At 47.9% G+C, this 22,240-nt stretch overlaps 1 protein-coding gene across 1 annotated transcript in view; it reads right to left on the reverse strand.

Annotated features, from left to right (window-relative positions):
- Positions 1–22,240, reverse strand: part of LOC138303650 (alpha-2-macroglobulin-like) — a 219,124-nt gene that overhangs the window by 15,272 nt on the left and 181,612 nt on the right. Inside the window, 4 exon segments of the mRNA XM_069242953.1 lie at positions 57–272; positions 1,255–1,472; positions 8,439–8,601; positions 9,615–9,689. Of these exon segments, the coding sequence (XP_069099054.1) occupies positions 57–272; positions 1,255–1,472; positions 8,439–8,601; positions 9,615–9,689 (672 nt within the window).

The following is a 22,240-nucleotide window of genomic DNA, read 5'->3' on the forward strand; positions in this document are numbered from 1 at the left end:
TTTTGGCAGGATACTGTTTATAACAAAAAGATCCCAATATTTGAATCCTCACTTACCTGCACATACACGCAGCCCTTCCCTGCTGCCGATATTGTGTATTCTCCTGGAACTTTCGTAAGTGGTGCTTACTGCAGCAGAAGCCGATTTTTGTTGTGCACATGGAACTGTTGTTGGATCTCATCTCTGCTTTTGACAGTCACAGTGACATCTCCCTTTTCGCTGAAGGTAGCCCCAGCATAAATGGCTATACCATTGAGAGCGACCACTGTGTCCTAGAAAAATGGAGGCAACATGGTAACTGGAAAGTGACCCTACACAAGCAGAATGTTTATAACAGTGACCATGCACCACTGCCCTCTTACTGGCTGGGGTGCCACATTGCTACCACACCAGTCCCTACTGAATGGTGGATCATCAGGGGCACTCACACAGATCAGGTCCATTCACTTGTGCAAACACTAACAGAAGCCAGTCATTGCTAACAAGCCACTGTGCACACATTGAGTGAGTGGGAATTTTACATTTCTCCTACACACCTATAAGAACCTGAAAGTGGCAACAAACCATGACCTACAAACTGGCAGGAAAATGAAACAGCCTACAGATTGTCAGGATAGTGGAAACTCAATAGTACGTGCAATGCACTGCTACAAGAGATATCACATTTATTTTTGGGGCAGCTTCTATTTATTCCATGACAGCATTCATGAAGACACAGGCCTCTGCATCAGCCACCCATATCTCAGAAAAAATACTTGCTAAAGAACAAGATGCAGTCTGATTCTAAGGCCACAATGAATCTTAAGCAGTTCATGAACAGGTAGATCTCTCTTCTGCCAGGCCAAAACTGCCTACCTTGTAACCTGAGCCAGGAAAAGTATTGCCATCACAGCCTTCAATGTCACATGGCCAAGATAAACCACTCCCTGTCTGTGAATATGAAGTGTTTAAATAATGCTGGGTGATCACTTTTCCATTGATAAAATTCTGCACTAACCTAGACCTTAATGTTGGGATGAAAGGGAGATTAAATCTTCACCCCTGTGATTGGAAGAGCTTTTTTGAGAACCAGGGAAGTAAACAGGCAAAGTGAGAGCAAAGTAAGACATTTAGAGGTAGGTGCCCTTGCCCCATTAACAGACTTGTCCTCCATGAAATGGTGTTCAATACCAAAGAATGGACATTTTATGGATGTGATGTCTGGACTTTGTTTTTTAATGGGGCACTTTCATTCTCGCTCTTTCTGCCTCTTACCTGAGTTGAAGAGAAGCCCCCGTATGGGTTCTGCTGCTTGGAGAGCCAGCTCACGATCCGTGACACTGTTCCAATGTCTTCTTTGGACACATGGTGCTGAGACATGTACGCCAAGAGCACATAGGATGTCATCTCCACCTCTGCAGAGGGTGCTTGATACCAATAGGGCACATCTTCTTGCTTGGGTTTGTCTTTACGCTCCCAGTGGATCTGTTCCTCTGTAAAAATAAAACTAAGATTTAGGGGGTTTAGGGAGCTCAAAGGGTGAACAGTACAGCACAGCAGTGAGGAAGAGAACTATCAAAGAGAGAAGATGAGGTTTCATTAATGTTCAACGTTGTCATCAAATATGTAGGTTTTACTAGCTTACATTTTTAATGAACAGAAGAAGTGCCATTTTATGGGATACAGTCATACCCAGAACATCTGTTGGGAAAGGTGTGATACCTTGAATTTTCCAATCTAGAACTTCTGAAATCACTTCTTATGCACTACTGTGCCTTCTTAAATTGAACACTAAACTTGCATTTTTCCCAATCAGCTCAAAAAGACGAGGGGGAAGGGTGAAGGCTGGTCCTAGGTGGCATCATTCTTCATATGGTCCAGCCTTTCATCCTTTGTACATTTGGGTTACATGTACCACAATGCCACAGGCAGAATCCAAAAGGCGCTAAAATATCAGACTTGAATCATAATTTTAAATACAAATCATTTGGTCATCAGGCATCGCCAGTCCCTGTCTATTTCTGACAGCAGTTCTGTCCTGTTCGCTGTGTTACAAGTGCATTATATCCAATAGCATTTGTAATATGGTGGATGGGATACCCATCATGTCTGTGATAGAGCTCCCTTGGACTTGTGCTTTATAACATCAGTAGAAGTTATACATGAAGTTATACCCCTTGCCAATACTTCTAATTTGTACAAATAATCAACCCTGTGCCTGATTGACTGAATAGTTTGCCTTCATATATGATACTCATGCTGAACAAGCACCTGTACTGATCTATCTTCACCAGTGTTCTACATGACTGTGCATGATCATTAGCTACAACTACTTGACCATTTTATGGTAAATGGAACTAGACTGGAAGAACTGTTCTGTAGGCTACACATGGAAGTTTAAACAGAAGATTATTGACCCTAGGCTGAATAATTCATTCCAGTTTCAGCTTTCTCAGTCTACACTCAAGATTTCATCATATAAGAGGGCCTCTCACTAGTGATCTAAACGGATGCAGTGATTATGGTCCCAAAGTACTATTCACATTTGCAAACCTACGTGCACCAATTGGCGTGCAAATTGCAATGCAATTTGCGATGCAACCTTTGCATTAATTGATCGCTTCACAAAATGTCCACTCACAGTGGCTTGCAAAATTATCATAGTGATACAGGTTAGTATCTGTAATAAAAACTCCTGCAATTGGTTGCAAATGCAGAGATGGAGGATGCTAGGACAACAAACCTTCATCCTTGCAGTTGCTTTCCCAAATAGGATACTTTCTGTTTTTTTGTGTTTTTTTTTTTTTTTTTAAGAAACAATGTCCGTTCAAGGAAAAGGTTCTGTTATAAAAAAAAAAGGGACCTGAGGATGTATAAAGTGGCAGTGCCTCGTCACTTGTTGGTTATCAGGCCATTTTGTTGTGGAAAAATGTCAAGATCACAAGTTTCGGTTTTTGTCTGTTTTGGCATCTTTAGCACCACTTCCATGGGGTCAGGACTGGAGTGGCACCACTTGGAGGGCAGGACTCCCTCCAGGCAAGGTCCAGTTGTGGGTTCAAGGTTGTTGAAGCTTTTTGTGTCACTGTAGCTCAGAACAGGAAGCCCGCCAGCAGCAAGGCAGTCCTCTGTAACACAAATCAGGTCTCAAGAAGAAGGGCAGTCTTCTGAATTACAAGGCAGTCCTTCTGGGGGTCCTCCAAAGGTCGGGGATTGAACTGAAGAGTTGGTCTCAGGGTCCAATACTTATACCTGGTACCAGCCATTGAAGAACGAGAAACTTCTAGACATTTCTAGATCAGGTACAGGAAACGTCTCCCCTTCCTCTGCCCAAGCTGCAAGAGGCCAGTGTGACAAAAGACTGGTGTCTAGATCTTTGTGAGTGTGTTGGAGGCAGCCTCTTTAAAATGTAATTGGGGCTGAGAACACCTACACCCCACCCATCCTGCAGTATGGCCCATCCTGCAAACACCAAGTCCCTTTTGTCTTGGTGTTTGGGAGGCATAACCAAAGGTCAACCGCCTACTATTTACAGTCAGGTGCCACAGGCTGCAGGTACCAAATGGTTAGGACAAGAAAATGCCAACTTTCTAAAAGTGGCATTTTCAGAGTTGTGACTTAAAATCCATCTTTATCATTGAAGCACATTTAAAGTACACTTGTTTTTAGACCAAATATGACATTTCTACCTGTTCCCAATGAAAGTTGGCACTTATTAAATGTAATAAGGTACCCAAATGTTATCCTATGGGAGAGGTAGGCCTCACAGTAGTAAAGAACGATTTTAGGAGTTTTTCACTACCAGGATACATGAAAATGAAAATGCTTAAATATACTGCACCCTGCTCTCTGGGCTGTTTTGGCTGTGTCATCTTGCCATGCAGATTTGGCACTTTTTGCACACACAGGATGCAATGACAGGCCTGAGACATGTTTAAAGGGGTGCTTAGGCAGGTGGCACAATCAGTATAGCATTCAATTTACAGGCCATGGGTACATGTAGTATCACGTATGAACGTATGCATGTGCCAATTGAGTGTAACACAATTTTACTGTACCAAAACAATGTATTTGGAAGTGGCACCAGTGATTGCCAGTGGTTGAGATTCATTCAAGCATTCCACCCATCACCTTGTTGGTTTTGCAGTTCTAACAAGCTTGAATAATAAGCCCTTCCTGAGATGGATGAGCCATCAGCAATTTTGAGTCTCCTAGAATTGGACAGTGCCAGAGGGCAGTTTGTCGATTCAGTGCAGGAGCAGAAGCAAGTTTCCTCCATTTGACCAAGATGTGGTCCATCACAGCTTTGTTAAAGTGAAGCAAGTGCTCAACAGGATTTCCATGGGAAATTTGTGGAGGATAAATCTTTATTCCCTTCCACTGATACAGGCAATTACAGTATTTCCACAGTTTTGTGCAAAATGGGCATAACTGAGGCCACCTAGTCAGTGAGAGGCCCTGAGGGACACTTCAGGTCAATATTAAGGGAATTATCTAAGCTTCTGGCACTCTACAGAGTCAAAGAATCACCTGTACAATGCTGTTACAAGAGCCATAATTAGAATCACAGCCAAAGAGCTCCTGAAGATGATCTAAGATGATCTTAGTACTTATCATGGGTCAAGGGCATGTAGGGTTTTCCTCCTCAAGCAGTTAATGTCCAGTATGTCTAAATCTGATCAAAAGGCATTAGTCTTTGGAAAGTCCATCAATGTCAGTAAAGGATCCAAGCTCGGCGCAGGACATAGCAAGGTTAGGTCGAGCACTGATGCCTGTGACAGGGCAATCGACAAAACATTTCGTAGCTGAAGAGGCACTGCTAGCACCGGAATGGCGTGAGAAGGAGACAGAGAGGAGTTGACTGTTGCCGGGGATGGAGCTGCTGGCAGAAGCTTTGTGGGATGTCCTGAAGGCTAACTAGGTATGGAAGGTACACCATAAGGGGTCAGAACAGCAGAATATTGCAACCACAGCATGGGTGACAGATGTGACCTACACTGGGACAGCACTAAAACCGCCATAAAAAGGGCTTCAATTGCTACATATCCACCAATACAGCCTTTGAGGGTGAAGCTAAGGCTGAAGTCTGGGAACCCTGCTGCTGAAAGAAAAACCTCCCCCTCAAACTATAACAATGTCTACAATTGGAACAATTCCTGTTGTGCTGCTTCTTGTGAGATGACTTGTCTTTGTCCATAGAAGCAGGCCTTTTTGAAAACTTAGCTGTCATAAGCAAGCTGCCGGTCATGTGGCCTACTTTTCACATGAACCAGAGTTGTGTTTTAGGATGCAAACATCGGCGAGAGATGTCCCGAGGGTCAGACATCAACATCTGCTTATGGAAGAAAGATTACACCATATAAACCCTGAAATATTTTTTGCATTATAAACATTCAAGGAGAGCCACTCCAGATCAACATTGAAGCTGGTGGAAAAAAAGGAAATTACATCAACACACTGGGGTTGTGCAATATGTGGCTCTGTGACATCGTATCCTGAGAGGATCCCTGAGTAATGTCGGAGCTGTGCTGCTAGCTGCCTGCATGGGAGAACTATTTCAACGTTCTCAGATGCAGTCTGGTTCCTGGGGGAGATGCGGGAGATGAGGAACCTGCAGGTTGAAGTATGCAGCATATTTGCATGAACAGCTTTCAATTTTTACATCTGATACTGAAAATGCACTGCATTAGATACAGTAGAACTATCTCTGGTTAGGTCTAGAAGCATGTGGTCAAGTTGGCCAATGTATCTGTGGTTTAGAGTCATGGTATACGGATTCACAAGTCTTGGTTGCAGGGAACTCACTTTCCAAAACACATATTGCTTAAAACTTGGAAGTTAACTTTCAAAACCTCTCACATTTGGTTAATGCAAATGTCCTTCTTGACTCTTTTTGAAAGAACATATTTTTGCATTTCACTCTGATATTCAAAAACATCTTGTGCAATTGCAGTGTTTCACTTATGTCATTTTCTTATTTGCTAGACTCCATTATCCCATTATTTTAATCTAGACCCAGATTAGATTTACAAAAAATGCAGCACCGGACCAATGCTGAAATGCAGGAATGCACAATATTTAGAAAAATACAGCACTCTCATGTGTTTCCCTCCGCTCCGGTGCAAAATTTAGCTGCTAGTGCAGATGCAGGCATCCTTCCACCATAGTGGAAGGGTGTCTGTGTTGAGGGGATACATGGTTTATGTGTAGGAAGATGCCCTTTCCTGCACATAAACAATCTACAATGGCGATTTGGCACTTCTATGCAGCACACATAGAAGTATCAAATCATATTTTATTAATGATTGTTTATGTGCAGGAAGGGATATCTTCCTGCACATAAACAATAATTCATGGCCTTTGGCTCTTTCTATGTGTGCTGCAGAATGCAGCACACATAGAAAAATAAAAAACGAGGAGGAATACAAATATTTCTTCTTGTTGTGCCATGCTAACACCATCCCTGGGGAGGCGTTAGTTTTTAGCGCGGACACAGATTTACGATTTCTCATAAATCTGGGGCAGCGTCAAAAGCAATGGGTGTTGTGGTGTAACACCCACAGCAACACCTGTTGCACGCCCCTCTGCCACAAAAAGTGGCTTAACGCCTCCTTGTAAATATGCTGCAGTGAATAGCGCCACCAGAGCGTCACTAAATATTACGCTCTGGTGGCACTAGGGCCTTGCAAATCTGGCCCCTATTTCAATAATCTACCTTTTATGTTCTTAGATACCAGACCAACACTCTTCTTTCTGTAGCTTGTCTTTTATTACATGTCTTAGTGCACTATGGGGGTGATTCCAACTTTGGCTGGCGGCGGGCGCCGCCAGCCAAACGGGAAGCGCCAGAATACCGCTGCGCGGTCAAAAGACCGCCGCGGTTATTCTGAGTTTCCCGCTGGGCGGGCGGGCGACCGCCAGAAGGCCGTCCGCCCGCCCAGCGGGAAACCCCTTCCCACGAGGATGCCGGCTCCGAATGGAGCCGTGGAGTGGGAAGGGTGCGACGGGTGCAGTTGCACCCGTCGCGATTTTCAGTGAAAATCTTAGTGGGGCCCTGTTAGGGGGCCCCTGCAGTGGCCATGCCATTGGCATGGGCACTGCAGGGGCCCCCAGGGGCCCCACGACACCCGTTACCGCCAGCCAGGTTCTGGCGGTCAAAACCGCCAGAACCTGGCTGGCGGTAAGGGGGTCGGAATCCCCATGGCGGCGCTGCCTGCAGCGCCGCCATGGAGGATTCCTCAGGGCAGCGGGAAACCGGCGGGACACCACCGGTTTTCCGTTTCTGACTGCGGCGGGATGCACCGCCAGCCTGTTGGCGGTGCATCCGCGGTCGTTGGCCCTGGCGGTAGTCTACCGCTAGGGTCAGAATGACCCCCTTAGTGTTATTCATAGCCTGTTAGGTTCCTCAGATTGTTAAGTAGATTGTAAAGTCCTTATTTATTTTTCTGCTATTGTTATAAGGTTCTTAATAAAGATTTGTCACAAAATAACAATAAGACACATTTCTCAGGGCTTATCAAAACCCCTGTTGCTTTTGCAGTTGTTTGAAAGTTAAGTTAATATTTAATAAGGACTGAAACATTGTGATCATTACGTGTCCCTCTTACGGTCATCACTCCATTGAACACAGTAATTCCAATGCAGGCGTAAGTAAGAGTTTCCTCTATAATAAGAATTATAACGAGGCATACATTTCAGAGTAATCCCTAGTACACATTTTGCTAGCAACAACAGCCTGGAATTTGTGCAAGGATATCCTGCAGCAATGACGTTCTGAAGCAGGGAATGGGTTTGGGGAGGGGAGAACGTGAGTTTTTCCTGCTTAATTCCAGCATTCTGAGGTACACAACGCAGAGTGTAGAGGTAATACCACTCTCAGTAAACTCTGCACTCTAATAGATTTAGTATGCGCAATAACCATCAAGCCCTAGCCACTTGGACTGAGTCCCTGAATGAAACCATGTTTGACATAGCAAGCCTTTACAACTCGCTGGCTAGATCCAGTATCAGCAATGGAAAGGCAGAAGTGTTAATTTTAAGTTCAATTATAATAAACAATCAGTTTTTTATAGTAAAAATATGCTACAAAGGCAAATATAAAACAAATGAATCAAGTTTGTATTTTTGGGAAAACTTATGAAAGGGACTTCAGTAAAGAACAAAATAACTTTTTGCCCATTTAGGCAAAAACCTGTGTCTTGGTGAAAATATTGTGAAAGTAAATATCTATCTGCCAGGTGTTACACATCTCTAAGACAGGGAGGTGTTTCCTTCTCTTTTCAGAATGGGATGTCCAATTTTTAATTCATCATTTCAAACAAAATCAAAAGTCAAATAAAAAGAAACTATTGCACAAGTCAAATATATATTTAGGATGCATCACTCATCAGTCCTCCTGTTCTCTTACGTTAGAATGGTTAGGGTCTCAATAATTTTTGTGGGAATATACCTGCCCTTCTTACCTGATTTGATGGCCTGCTCATTCAGCTCTGCTATAACTTTATCACGCGCCTCCTTGTAGTCAGCAAGGGTGAAGGTGTAGGCCATAAGAGCTAGTGTGTAGATGTTGGTAACAGTGGGCAGAGAATCTTTCAGGCAGGCCAGAGCACGCTTCACTGTGCTGTCCTGCAGAAAAGAAGTTGAATTGGAGGTTTGTCACTTGGACCTATGGATGCCATCATATGCTTTCAAATATTTTACCCCAAAATACATGACCAGCCAGATTATGAATAGAAGATTCCAGATGATGAGAGTATAGCTTCTTACCACGGAGTCTAGGGTCCCACTATGAGGTGATTATCTCTGAGGGAGCTGGATGGGGTTTTATGTTTCAAGCTACAATCAAATTGTGACCTCTTGGTGGATTCAAAAAGATTAAAAGGGTGGGAGTTCCGTCTCCATGTCCCTACCACTCCTGGCCGTTCTTCACCATGACAACCTCTAGAAGTTAGATGGATGTTCAGTTACTGAGCAAATCCCCTTTATCTCTGACCTTTCATCCCTTTTCAACTTGTGACAAGGTGGGGATAGGTTTAGAGCGGAATGCCATATCAGAATAATGACAGCAAGGGCCATATGTACGAACACATTTTCCCATAGAGACAGAATGGGTAAACCCCGCTGCTACATCTGGTCCCAAGTGCCTGTTGGCACAAAGGAAATAATAACAGCTACAAACCTACACAACTCATTATGACCTATCATTCAAATAGCAGCGTAAAAATATTTTGGATTTTCAATCATTTTGATTTTCAGCATGTTACTTTCTCAAAATACGTTTTGTTTATCGAATATTTGCAATACTATAAGAAAATCCAGTCCATTACTTGCAAAGCGACCTTCTCCAGTATGGCGGTAGTAGAAAAATGAATTAAGCACTGTGCTGAGCTGCACTTCAGTGAGCTATTTCTAGGGTCCTGGCCAACGACTAGTATCTCCTGAGCTATCCGTCAGTGTCCTCTTTTAGATCCTTAAACCTTTCTCATCCTGATGGAAAGTTGAATATTGGCCAAAACATTACTAAAGGCCAGTCAAAGTTTGTATGAACCCAGAGGCTTCCAACCCACTGATCAATGTTTCAAAGGCTCTCTTCCATCCTCCTCCTCTTCATACCCAGTGAAGGCTCGAACGGGACTCACCGTATCATTCCGCCCCAGTTCGAGCATCGCTGCTGTGATGTAGGCCGAAAGCGAGAGGTTATCTTCAACGCCACCCTGTGGGAGACAGAGCTAAGTTGTCACACGCATAAACACCTCTTTCAGAGTTCTCTCCCACCCCGCCCTTCTCTCAGCAGTAACACTCAACATAATGTGCAGCTCATGATGGCAGATTCAATATCTCTTTTTCAGTGACTTTTGCAAAAAGCTTCTTTTTATAATCAACTCCACTTTTCAAAACGTCCTGGTGCAACAAATGTATTCTACAATCTGTTGAGAATTTGGAAATTTAAGTTCATTCTGGCAATATTGAGGTAAGTTCTCCAAAATGCCATGGGTTTCGGAAGTGACATCACACACCATTTGATCCTCACTTTCACATACACCCACATTCACACACACACACTCTCTCACGTAAACACACTCTCACCTCTAAACACGTACACCACATACATTTGAAAGCATTTTTTTACCTACCTCAGTTGCCAGGGAAAACCATATTTCAGCTCCATTTTATTAAGGTAACAGTGAAAAATGGAATTTTCTTCATTATTAGTGTAATAAAAACTTCATAGAAAACAAGGAGAATGGCGTCCCAACGGATATCCCAAAGGACACTCCATGGAGGAGCTGCTGCTCTATTCCAGGCACTGATCTTGCCCCCTTAAGACCAGGGGTTGCAAAGGTAGTGCCAGGGGGTCACAAAGTGGTAAGCCAGGGGTCGCAGCTGCGACCCCAGCGATCCCCCAAATGACGTCCATAGCTGGCAAGCAGACTTTTCTTGCAGATGTGAGTGAAAGTATCTACTTTTTGTTGTATTTATTTAATGTAATACCATGCAAAGTTTACTGCCACTTTGTCAAAACTAGAGTGGCTCATATCGACACCGAAGGATTTACAGTGACATGTAGCTGCAATAACATCACAATATTTCTATCTGCCATCACAACAAATGCATGTATTAATCAGTGCCAGGTTACAATGTTTTGCCCTGACTTGTATTTACAGGGCTTTGGCATATCAGACACAGGCATGCCATTGTCAGTGGTTACTGGAAGGTGCCATACGAACCTGCTTCTGTGTATCAATAAAGAGAAAACTTGCCATCTTACATTATGGCATGTAAAGTGACTCTTTATTAATGAATCAGCAGGTTTGCTTCCACTTAAAAATCTGTACACGTATTACGGATTTACTTCTGGACATGGAGATCGCAAGGCCTGTGGTATGTTCCCTACAAGACACTCGCCCTCCTTTTTGTCTGCTCTGGTGGCACACGTCAACAAGGGGCATTTAATGGAAAGGTAGGCCCATGTGCAAGGACCGGTTCTGTGATGGCTCACACAGGACAGCTGGGGCAGAACTGGCTACTGTAATGGTTCTCAAAGGAAGGGACTGTCTGCGGTAGAACTGTGTGATTTGGTAGTGTTTACTAGACCCGGTTATTGATCGGTGTAGTGTGTGGATGGATAGTGTGTTGATGGCCAACAGTGGTGCACAGTGCTTCACTACTCGGGCTAGGGTGGCTATTCGCTTTGGACGTATGATTAACCGGTTAAATATGTTTGAGGCAATGCTGTACGCATGCGCGTGTTATATTTAACATGTTCTGAACGGTTGGATAAGCACGATGGTGAAGGGGTGTAATGTGCTGTGCCATGGGCATGTCTGTGCCATGGGATGTCTTTAGAGTGTGCTGTTGGATTAAGTCAAAATATCCAAAACCCCCCCAAAAAAATGAAAAAATATGTTGTGTGGTGAGTTGTGCTGGAAGTTTGTAGAAAGCCAATTAACTGTCAAATGGGTGGACATTAGTACACAAGACGCGCACTTATGTACTTCTGCATAGTAATGACAGGCATGTAGGCATGCAAACAACATATATTGACATCTACAGTTTCATGCAAGCACTCAAATGACATCTGTCAACACATGTCAATATTGCAATTATTGTATTACAGTTGTTAGCAGCAGGTTGCTGTGTATCAGAATAAGTAAGCATTGTAATGGCATGTAACAGTCATGTCAGTGTCACACTGGTTCCTGTTTATTATTGGAAGATGGTGGGGATGGTTTAAATACTGGCTTCACTTCCGCTTCCATTCCTTCAATTTCTTTCCTTGGAAGGTCTACACCTGAGCTGTGAATCAGCAGGGACTCTCAAATGGTGGCTGACAGATTTCTCTGCTGTTTGCAGCCCACGCTGTTTAGAACCTCCTGTGGCATGAAAGGCTGAGGTCCAGTGTACTATGGCATCTTCCCAGCAACATTCGCCAAGTGGTGCATGCCACACACTATGCCAAAGCTGGTAAAGTCACAGCCTTCTCGTTTAATGGAGAGCGCCTTGGCCAAAGTTGACTGGCCATTCCTCTGCTCCGTTGCAGGTGTGGGGTGTCTGCTGTCCTCTGCTGAGATGCACTTGAAAGTCACAAGCATCTGGACCATGGACCACAGAAGATAAAGAATAAGTAGTCACTTTGAAAGTAACCTGCAGTGACTTGTCTTGGGGACAATGCTATACTTTCCACATGATTCATCTTGCAGCCCTGAAGTCATTGTGTTTTCAAGCTATGTATTTAAACAGGGACATTTATTCTTACATTGTTGTTCACGCAAGAAGATGCATACATGCTCTTGGGTGGAACAATGGAGGAAGTATAGTTGACCCCAGAGGCATTGCCTACCACATGAGAGGGGACCAGTTGGCACAAAAATGACTGTGTGGTTCCCCTTGACTTCGGCCCTCATTGAGAGCGAGCCGGTAAATAGTGCTCTGCGACACAATTGTTTGTGTATGATAAATACCACCAAATTTGTTATTTTACTGCACCAAAAACCACAGGTTACTGTATTTACCAGGCATTTTCCTCTGCCTGATAATATTAGCCGGTAAGACATCTTGAAAGTTATCTGGGGGTGGGGTGTAATTTATTTTTCACAATAGTCATAATTCTGATACCTGTGGTATTCTATTTAGGAGTTTTGATATAGTGCATAGCTACCCATTCGGGCTTCCCAGCGTGTTATCCTGTTAAAAGGCGTTATTGCACATTTCAGAAATTGAGGGTCTTTGCCTCTCATAACTCTGTCCCACCTTGTGCTTGCTGACAGACCCATGGCAGGTTTTCCAACCAAGTCACACAGCCCTCGAGCAAGCAGGTGATTTACCCGCCCTCCATGGAAGGAATTGAGTTAGTTGTGTATGAGTGATGCCTGCTCCCCATATCTAACCAATCGCAGGATATCATTTATTAAGAGATTTTATGTAGCACTGCATGCCATCTTTCCATTACTTATAAGTGCTGCAGATGTATAAGGAAAGTTGGCTTAAGTGATAGTGGATCCGGTCCAGTATTCTTCTTCGCAGCCCCTCAGAAGTTTGGTCTAACTGCCCTAGCAAGAAATATTCCAGACCACATGAAGACCACTCATTTGGCGGCATAGGTCACTATGATGATGTTTAAAAAAAAAAAAATCCCATGCAACAAGCATTGGTGGCAGAAAGAAGAGGAATCTGGTCATTATGCGTTGTTTTGTCTTAATCAGTGGTAGTTATTTGTCTTCATGGTGCATAAGAAGAACCTTATCTACCTCTCAGAAGAGCGAAAAGCAAGGTTTTACATTGTGTTTGGAATCAGAAGTCCAGGAGGCATTTTGGGCCAGAATCTTGGGGGTTACATGAGTGGAAGATACACCACCCTGCTGGCTTGTCAAACGGGTGGAAAGTTCAGTAGCGGCTACTGGCGCGCTGAAGAGGCAAATGGCGTGCAGGGAGGGGGGAGGGGGGAAAAAACATTAAATACATTTGTTTGAAAAAATAAAACACTTACCTGGATCGTGGCCGCCACCGCACCACTCCTCTGGTGCAGGCACAGGCTCCCAGCCTGCCCCTAGACCAATCCTGACGCTGCTTAGAGCAGTGTCAGGATTGGCTGGGAGAGCGCTGAGCCAGGGCACTCCCAGGCAGACTGGGAGCCTGTGCATGCTTTTCTTTCGCTGTGTGCATGTGTGTTTGGCCGGCCTGAGACGGTCAGTCAAACATACCTGCACACTGAGGGGGGAGTGCTGTGCACGCCCCCTCAGTGCTCGGCAGAGCCTGTGGCCCTACCCCTTTAAAAGAAAATGATAATAAACACAGTTTATTATTGTTTTCTTGTAAAGGTTTTGCAGCTGTCGCTGCTGACAGGGGAGCCACCACTGGGAAAGTTATAAAATGGCCATTGGTTTTTGGTTTCATCATTCTTTATTGACACTCACTACCGATGCAAGTAGGCACTGTATGACGCCACTGACCTCCGCCCTCAGTTGCCTTCTTCCCTCCTGAAAAATACCTTTATTCTTCTGTTGTCCAGCGAAATTTCAATCTGGAAATCCATTGCTGACAAACAGCTATTTCCGTTTTTTATATTTATTTTTGTATTACATTTTTATTCACAGGTAATCTCACATAATTCTTGATTACAGACTTGCACATCCTTTTTTTCTACAGTTATGTTTCCACAGTAATGCTTTTTTTGGCTTGTGTTTTTAACATGAGGTATGTCCTCTTGTACAATTTTACCATCCAACATGGGACAATTTCATTCCATGTAAAAGGTGTATTTTTCCTACGATTTTCTTAAAAACTGCACGCAGTACAAATGAAAAATAATTCACATTTTTGCATACCCTTGTAAAAAATTGTGTTTTTCCCTTTGAAATACTTGTATGATATCAAATCAAATCATTAACATTTATAAAGCGCGCTACTCACCCGTGCGAGTCTCAACGCGCTAGGGGAAAAAGGGTGGGGGGGTTACTGCTGCTCGAATAGCCAGGTCTTCAGTAGTCTCCGGAAAGTGGAGTGGTCCTGGGTGGTCCTGAGGCTGGTGGGGAGGGAGTTCCAGGTCTTGGCCGCCAGGAAGGAAAAAGATCTCCCACCCGCCGTGGAGCGGCGGATGCGAGGGACGGCAGCGAGTGCGAGACCAGAGGAACGGAGGAGGCGGGTGGGGACGTAGAAGCTGAGGCATCGGTTGAGGTATTCCGGTCCCTTGTTGTGGAGGGCTTTGTGTGCGTGGGTGAGAAGTCGAAAGGTGATCCTTTTGCTGACTGGGAGCCAATGCAGGTGTCTCAGGTGAGCGGAGATGTGGCTGTTGCGGGGTACGTCAAGGATGAAGCGTGCCGATGCGTTTTGAATGCGTTGCAGGCGATTTTGGAGTTTGGCTGTGGTCCCGGTGTAGAGGGTGTTGCCGTAGTCCAGGCGGCTCGTGACGAGGGTGTGGGTCACGGTTTTTCTAGTGTCGGCGGGGATCCAGCGGAAGATCTTGCGGAGCATGCGGAGGGTGAGGAAGCAGGCGGAGGACACGGCGTTGACTTGCTTGGTCATGGTGAGAAGAGGGTCCAAGATGAAGCCGAGGTTACGGGCGTGGTCTGTGGGGGTCGGTGCGGTGCCGAGGGCCGTGGGCCACTAGGAGTCGTCCCAGGCGGACGGGGTGTTGCCGAGGATGAGGACTTCCGTTTTTTCAGAGTTCAGCTTTAGGCGGCTGAGCCTCATCCAATCTGCGACGTCCTTCATACCCTCTTGTAGGTTGGTCTTGGCGCTGGTGGGGTCCTTGGTGAGGGAGAGTATAAGTTGGGTGTCGTCGGCGTAGGAGGTGTTGATGATGTCGTGCTTGCGAACGATGTTGGCGAGGGGGCTCATGTAGACATTGAAGAGTGTCGGGCTGAGCGATGAGCCTTGTGGGACACCGCAAATGATCTCGGTGGGTTCTGAGCGAAACGGAGGGAGGTAAACTCTTTGGGAACGGTTTGAGAGGAAGAAGGCGATCCAGTCCAGGGCCTGGCCTTGGATCCCGGTGGAGCGGAGGCGGGTGATTAGGGTGCGGTGACAGACGGTGTCGAAGGCAGCCGAGAGGTCGAGGAGAATGAGGGCGACTGTTTCACCGTTGTCCATCAGGGTTCTGATGTCGTCAGTGACTGAGATGAGGGCGGTTTCCGTGCTGTGGTTGGTTCAGAATCCGGTTTGTGAAGGGTCGAGCAGGTTGTTGTTTTCCAGGAAGGTGGTCAGCTGTTTGTTGACGGTCTTCTCTATAACCTTGGCTGGGAAAGGCAGAAGAGAGATGGGGCGGAAGTTTTTCAGGTCGCTCGGGTCAGCCGTAGGTTTCTTTAGTAGGGCGTTGACTTCGGCGTGTTTCCAGCATTCGGGGAAGGTAGCAGAAGAAAAAGAAGAGTTGATGACGGTCTGGAGGTGCAGGGCGATGATGTCGTCAGCTTTGTTAAAGATGAAGTGAGGACAGGGGTCCGAAGGGGCGCCAGAGTGAATAGAGTTCATGATGGATTTGGTTTCTTCAGTGTTGATGTGGGTCCAGTTGTTGAGGGTAATGGCCGGGGATGCGGGTTCGGTGGTGTTATGTTGGGTCTGTTGTCCGAAGCTGTCGTGGAGGTCGCTGATCTTGCGATGGAAGAAAGTGGCGAGGGATTCTCACAGATCCTGTGAGGGCGTGACGGCGTTGGCGTTGGGGTTGGAGAACTCCTTGACGATGCTGAAGAGTTCTCTGCTGTTGTGGCTGTTTTTGTCAAGTCTGTCGGTGAAAAAGTTCTTTTTAGCAGCGAGGATCAGGCGGTGGTGTTTGCGGGTAGCGTTCTTGAGGGCGGTCATGTTGTCCGTGGTGTGGTCCTTGCGCCAGGCCTTCTCGAGGGCGCGACAAGTTTTCTTTGATTCTTTGAGGGTGTCAGAGAACCAGAGAGGTCTTTTGGTGTTGGTCTGTCGATGCGTGCGTTTGATGGACGCAAGGTTGTCTGCGCAGTTGGAGATCCAATTTGTGAGGTTGAGGGCTGCGTCGTTGGGGTCGGTGGTGAGGGTGGGTTGGTTGGCGGCGAGTGTTGAGAAGAGTTGCTCTTCGGGGATCTTGTTCCACTGTCGACGCGGGATGGGTTGAGTGCGGAGGTGGCGGGTCTCGCGTCTGAATGTGAAATGTACACAGCTGTGGTCGGTCCAGTGTAAAGCGGAGGTGTGGCTGAAGACGACGTGTTTGCTGGCGGAGAAGATAGGGTCAAGCGTGTGTCCGGCGATGTGGGTGGCGGTGTTCACCAGTTGTTTGAGGCAGAGGTTGGCGAGGTTGTCGAGCAGGGTGGTGGTGTTGGGGTCGTTGTTTTGTTCCAGATGAAAGTTGAGGTCGCCTAGGAGGATGTAGTCTGGTGAGGCGAGGGCGTGCGGGGAGATGAAGTCGGTGATGGCGTCGCTGAAAGGGGCGCGCGGTCCGGGAGGACGGTAGACGAGGGATCCTCTGAGGGTGGTCCTCGGGACGGTGCGAATCTGAAAATGCAGGTGTTCAGTGGCGAGAGGGGTGTCTTCGGTGGAGGTGGTGACGCTGATGGAGTCTTTGAAGACGATGGCGATACCTCCTCCAACTTGGTTGGTGCGGTCTTTTCTGGAGATCTTGTAGCCTTCGGGGATGGCGGGTGGCGATGTCTGGAGCAGAGGAGGCGTTCATCCAGGTCTCCGTGATGAAGGCGACATCCGGGGCTGTGGAGTCCAGGAGGTCCCAGAGTTCAACGGCGTGCTTGTGTACGGAAAGAGCGTTGACCAGGATGCACTTGAGGTGGTTGATGGCGCGTGGGCTTGTGGTCGTGGTAGTTGCGTGGTGGAAGATGCGTTTGCAGGAGTTGCAGGCGAAGGGTCCATGGGTGCATTTGGGGTGAGCTTGGAAGCAGGTGTTGGAGCGTCCTGGGTTGAGGGCGAGGAGGGTGGTGGAGTTGTAGCGGGTCAGCAGGGCTTGGGAGAGCTGGGGACCAGGGGTCGTGGCGCTGGGCGCGGGCCAGGCGCGGACGGGCGCAGACGGGCTTGCCTCTGGTACGCCTCCAGCGCCATATGAGGTAGGAGGGGGGGGAGGGATCAGCTGGGGGCGAATGGGAGCTGGGGGCGGGGGCGTGCAGGAGGTCGCGGCAGGAAAGCGCGAGGGAGGGGGGACAGGTAGAATGAGAAGAGCTGGGGGAGGGGGGTTTAAGGATGGAGGGGGGTGAGTGTTAGGAGGTTTAGGAGATTAGGGAGAAAGATAGGAGTAGGGTTGTGAAGATAGGGGAGGGGGGGTTGTAGAGGTGGGTGAGGGTGAGAGGTAGAGTGAGAGGATAGGTAGATAGGTAATAGAGGGGTGGCGGGAAGGGGGGAGAGATAGAGAAATAGATAGAGAAAATAGATAGATAGAGAAATCGATAGATAGAGAAATAGATAGATAGAGAGATAGGTAAATAGGAGGAGGTGGAGAGTGAGGGAGTTAGATAGTGGGATAGAGAGATAGGTAGAAAGGAGGAGTGAGGGAGGTAGATAGCGAACGGGTTAGATAGGGGTGATAGAGAGAGGGAGGCGAGTGAGGGAGGGGGATGAGGCAGGAGCAGGAGGGCAGGGCCGGGGAGAAGAAGACGGAGGAGGCAGAAGAGCCGAAGGCAGAAGATAGAAGACAGAAGACAGAAGAGCAGAAGACTGGAGGAACAGAAGAGCAGAAGACCGGAAGAACAGAAGAACAGAAGACCGGAAGAGCAGAAGAACAGAAGACCGGAAGAACAGAAGAACACAGAAGAACACAGAAGAACACAGAGGAAGATACAGAAAACAAAGAACAGAAGGCAGAAGACCACAGAAGAAGATGAGGAAGAAGAGAGGCGACAGGAGAGGCTGAGAAGCACACAGAAGAAGAGAGAAGACGGGGAAAAGAAGAGTACAGAAGAAGATTACAGACGAGGAGCGAGGAGGAAGAACAGAGAAGAAGAAAAGAAGAAAAGAAGCAGGAGCAGGAGAGAGGGTGAGTAGCGCGGGGCAGAGCGAGGGGCTGGGAGGTGGGGGGTACTTACTGTGAGGTGGGTCTCAGGAACTCAGGAACCTGGAGGAGCTGGAGGAGCTGCAGCGGCAGGGGGAGCGACCTACCCTTGGGTCAAGGGTCTCTACCACTGTCGCACAGCGGCCACCATATGAGGTAGGATGGGGGGGAGGGGTCAGCTGGGGGCGAATGGGGGCTGGGGGGCGGGGGCGTGCAGGAGGTCGCGGCGGGAAAGCGCGAGGGAGGGGGGGGACAGGTAGAGTGAGGAGAGCTTGGGGAGGGGGATTTAAGGGTGGAGGGGGGTGAGTGTTAGGAGGTTTAGGAGATTAGGGAGAAAGATAGGAGTAGGGTTGTGAAGATAGGGGAGGGTGGGTTGTAGAGGTGGGTGAGGGTGAGAGGTAGAGTGAGAGGATAGGTAGATAGGTAATAGAGGGGGTGGCGGGAAGGGGGGGAGAGATAGAGAAATAGATAGAGAAAATAGATAGACAGAGAAATCGATAGATAGAGAAATAGATAGAGAGATACGTAGATAGGAGGAGGTGGAGAGTGAGGGAGTTAGATAGTGGGATAGAGAGACAGAGAGATAGGTAGAAAGGAGGAGTGAGGGAGGTAGATAGCGAACGGGTTAGATAGGGGTGATAGAGAGGGGGAGGCGAGTGAGGGAGGGGGATGAGGCAGGAGCAGGAGGGCAGGCGCGGGGAGAAGAAGACGGAGGAGGCAGAAGAGCCGAAGGCAGAAGATAGAAGACAGAAGACAGAAGAGCAGAAGACTGGAAGAACAGAAGAACAGAAGACCGGAAGAGCAGAAGAACAGAAGACCGGAAGAACAGAAGAACACAGAAGAACACAGAGGAAGATACAGAAAACGAAGAACAGAAGGCAGAAGACCACAGAAGAAGATGAGGAAGAAGAGAGGCGACAGGAGAGGCTGAGAAGCACACAGAAGAAGAGAGAAGACGGGGAAAAGAAGAGTACAGAAGAAGATTACAGACGAGGAGCGAGGATGAAGAACAGAGAAGAAGAAAAGACGAAAAGAAGCAGGAGCAGGAGAGAGGGTGAGTAGCGCGGGGCAGAGCGAGGGGCTGGGAGGTGGGGGGTACTTACTGTGAGGTGGGTCTCAGGAACTCAGGAACCTGGAGGAGCTGCAGCGGCAGGGGGAGCGACCTACCCTTGGGTTAAGGGTCGCTACCACTGTCGCGCAGCGGCCGCCATATGAGGTAGGAGGGGGGGAGGGGTCAGCTGGGGGCGCATGGGAGCTGGGGGGCGGGGGCATGCAGGAGGTCGCGGCGGGAAAGCGCGAGGGGGGGACAGGTAGAGAGAGAAGAGCTGGGGGAGGGGGGTTTAAGGGTGGAGGAGGGTGAGTGTTAGGAGGTTTAGGAGATTAGGGAGAAAGATAGGAGTAGGGTTGTGAAGATAGGGGAGGGGGGGTTGTAGAGGTGGGTGAGGGTGAGAGGTAGAGTGAGAGGATAGGTAGATAGGTAATAGAGGGGGTAGCGGGAAGGGGGGATAGATAGAGAAATAGATAGAGAAAATAGATAGATAGAGAAATCGATAGAGATATAGATAGAGAGATAGGTAGATAGGAGGAGGTGGAGAGTGAGGGAGTTAGATAGTGGGATAGAGAGATAGAGAGATAGGTAGAAAGGAGTAGTGAGGGAGGTAGATAGCGAACGGGTTAGATAGGGGTGATAGAGAGGGGGAGGCGAGTGAGGGAGGGGGATGCGGCAGGAGCAGGAGGGCAGGTGCGGGGAGAAGAAGACGGAGGAGGCAGAAGAGCCGAAGGCAGAAGATAGAAGACAGAAGAGCAGAAGACCGGAGGAACAGAAGAGCAGAAGACTGGAAGAACAGAAGAACAGAAGACCGGAAGAGCAGAAGAACAGAAGACCGGAAGAACAGAAGAACACAGAAGAACACAGAAGAACACAGAAGAACACAGAGGAAGATACAGAAAACGAAGAACAGAAGGCAGAAGACCTCAGAAGAAGATGAGGAAGAAGAGAGGCGACAGGAGAGGCTGAGAAGCACACAGAAGAAGAGAGAAGACGGGGAAAAGAAGAGTACAGAAGAAGATTACAGACGAGGAGCGAGGATGAAGAACAGAGAAGAAGAAAAGACGAAAAGAAGCAGGAGCAGGAGAAACGGTGAGTAGCGCGGGGCAGAGCGAGGAGCTGGGAGGTGGGGGGTACTTACTATGAGGTGGGTCTCAGGAACTCAGGAACCTGGAGGAGCTGCAGCAGCAAGGGGAGCGACCTACCCTTGGGTCAAGGGTCGCTACCATTGTCGCGCAGCGGACGCCATATGAGGTAGGAGGGGGGGGAGGGGTCAGCTGGGGGCGAATGGGAGCTGGGAGGCGGGGGCGTGCAGGAGGTCGCAGCGGGAAAGCGCGAGGGAGGGGGGACAGGTAGAGTGAGAAGAGCTGGGAGAGGGGGGTTAAGGGTGGAGGGGGGTGAGTGTTAGGAGGTTTAGGAGATTAGGCAGAAAGATAGGAGTAGGGTTGTGAAGATAGGGGAGGGGGGGTTGTAGAGGTGTGTGAGGGTGAGAGGTAGAGTGAGAGGATAGGTAGATAGGTAATAGAGGGGGTGGCAGGAAGGGGGGGAGAGATAGAGAAATAGATAGAGAAAATGGATAGATAGAGAAATCGATAGATAGAGAAATAGATAGATAGAGAGATAGGTAGCTAGGAGGAGGTGGAGAGTGAGGGAGTTAGATAGTGGGATAGAGAGATAGAGAGATAGGTAGAAAGGAGGAGTGAGGGAGGTAGATAGCGAACAGGTTAGATAGGGGTGATAGAGAGGGGGAGGCGAGTGAGGGAGGGGGATGAGGCAGGAGCAGGAAGGCAGGCGCGGGGAGAAGAAGACGGAGGAGGCAGAAGAGCCGAAGGCAGAAGATAGAAGACAGAAGACAGAAGAGCAGAAGAGCAGAGGAACAGAAGAGCAGAAGACCGGAAGAACAGAAGAACAGAAGACCGGAAGAGCAGAAGAACAGAAGACCGGAAGAAAAGAAGAACACAGAAGAACACAGAAGAACACAGAGGAAGATACAGAAAACAAAGAACAGTAGCAGAAGACCACAGAAGAAGATGAGGAAGAAGAGAGGCGACAGGAGAGGCTGAGAAGCACACAGAAGAAGAGAGAAGACGGGGAAAAGAAGAGTACACAACAAGATTACAGACGAGGAGCGAGGATGAAGAACAGAGAAGAAGAAAAGACGAAAAGAAGCAGGAGCAGGAGAGAGGGTGAGTAGCGCGGGGCAGAGCGAGGGGCTGGGAGGTGGGGGGTACTCACTGTGAGGTGGGTCTCAGTAACTCAGGAACCTGGAGGAGCTGGAGGAGCTGCAGCGGCAGGGGGAGCGACCTACTCTTAGGTCAAGGGTCGCTACCACTGTCGCGCAGCGGCCGCCATATGAGGTAGGGGGGGGAGGGGTCAGCTGGGGGCGAATGGGAGCTGGGGGGCGGGGCCGTGCAGGAGGTTGCAGCGGGAAAGCGCGAGGGAGGGGGGGGACAGGTAGAGTGAGAAGAGCTAGGGGAGGGGGGTTTAAGGGTGGAGGGGGTGAGTGTTAGGAGGTTTAGGAGATTAGGGAGAAAGATAGGAGTAGGGTTGTGAAGATAGGGGAGGGGGGTTGTAGAGGTGGGTGAGGGTGAGAGGTAGAGTGAGAGGATAGGTAGATAGGTAATAGAGGGGGTGGCGGGAAGGGGGGAGAGATAGAGAAATAGATAGAGAAAATGGATAGATAGAGAAATCGATAGAGAAATAGATAGATAGAGAGATAGGTAGATAGGAGGAGGTGGAGAGTGAGGGAGTTAGATAGTGGGATAGAG

The sequence above is a fragment of the Pleurodeles waltl genome, chromosome 7 (assembly GCF_031143425.1).
Source record: "Pleurodeles waltl isolate 20211129_DDA chromosome 7, aPleWal1.hap1.20221129, whole genome shotgun sequence".
Taxonomy (NCBI): domain Eukaryota; kingdom Metazoa; phylum Chordata; class Amphibia; order Caudata; family Salamandridae; genus Pleurodeles; species Pleurodeles waltl.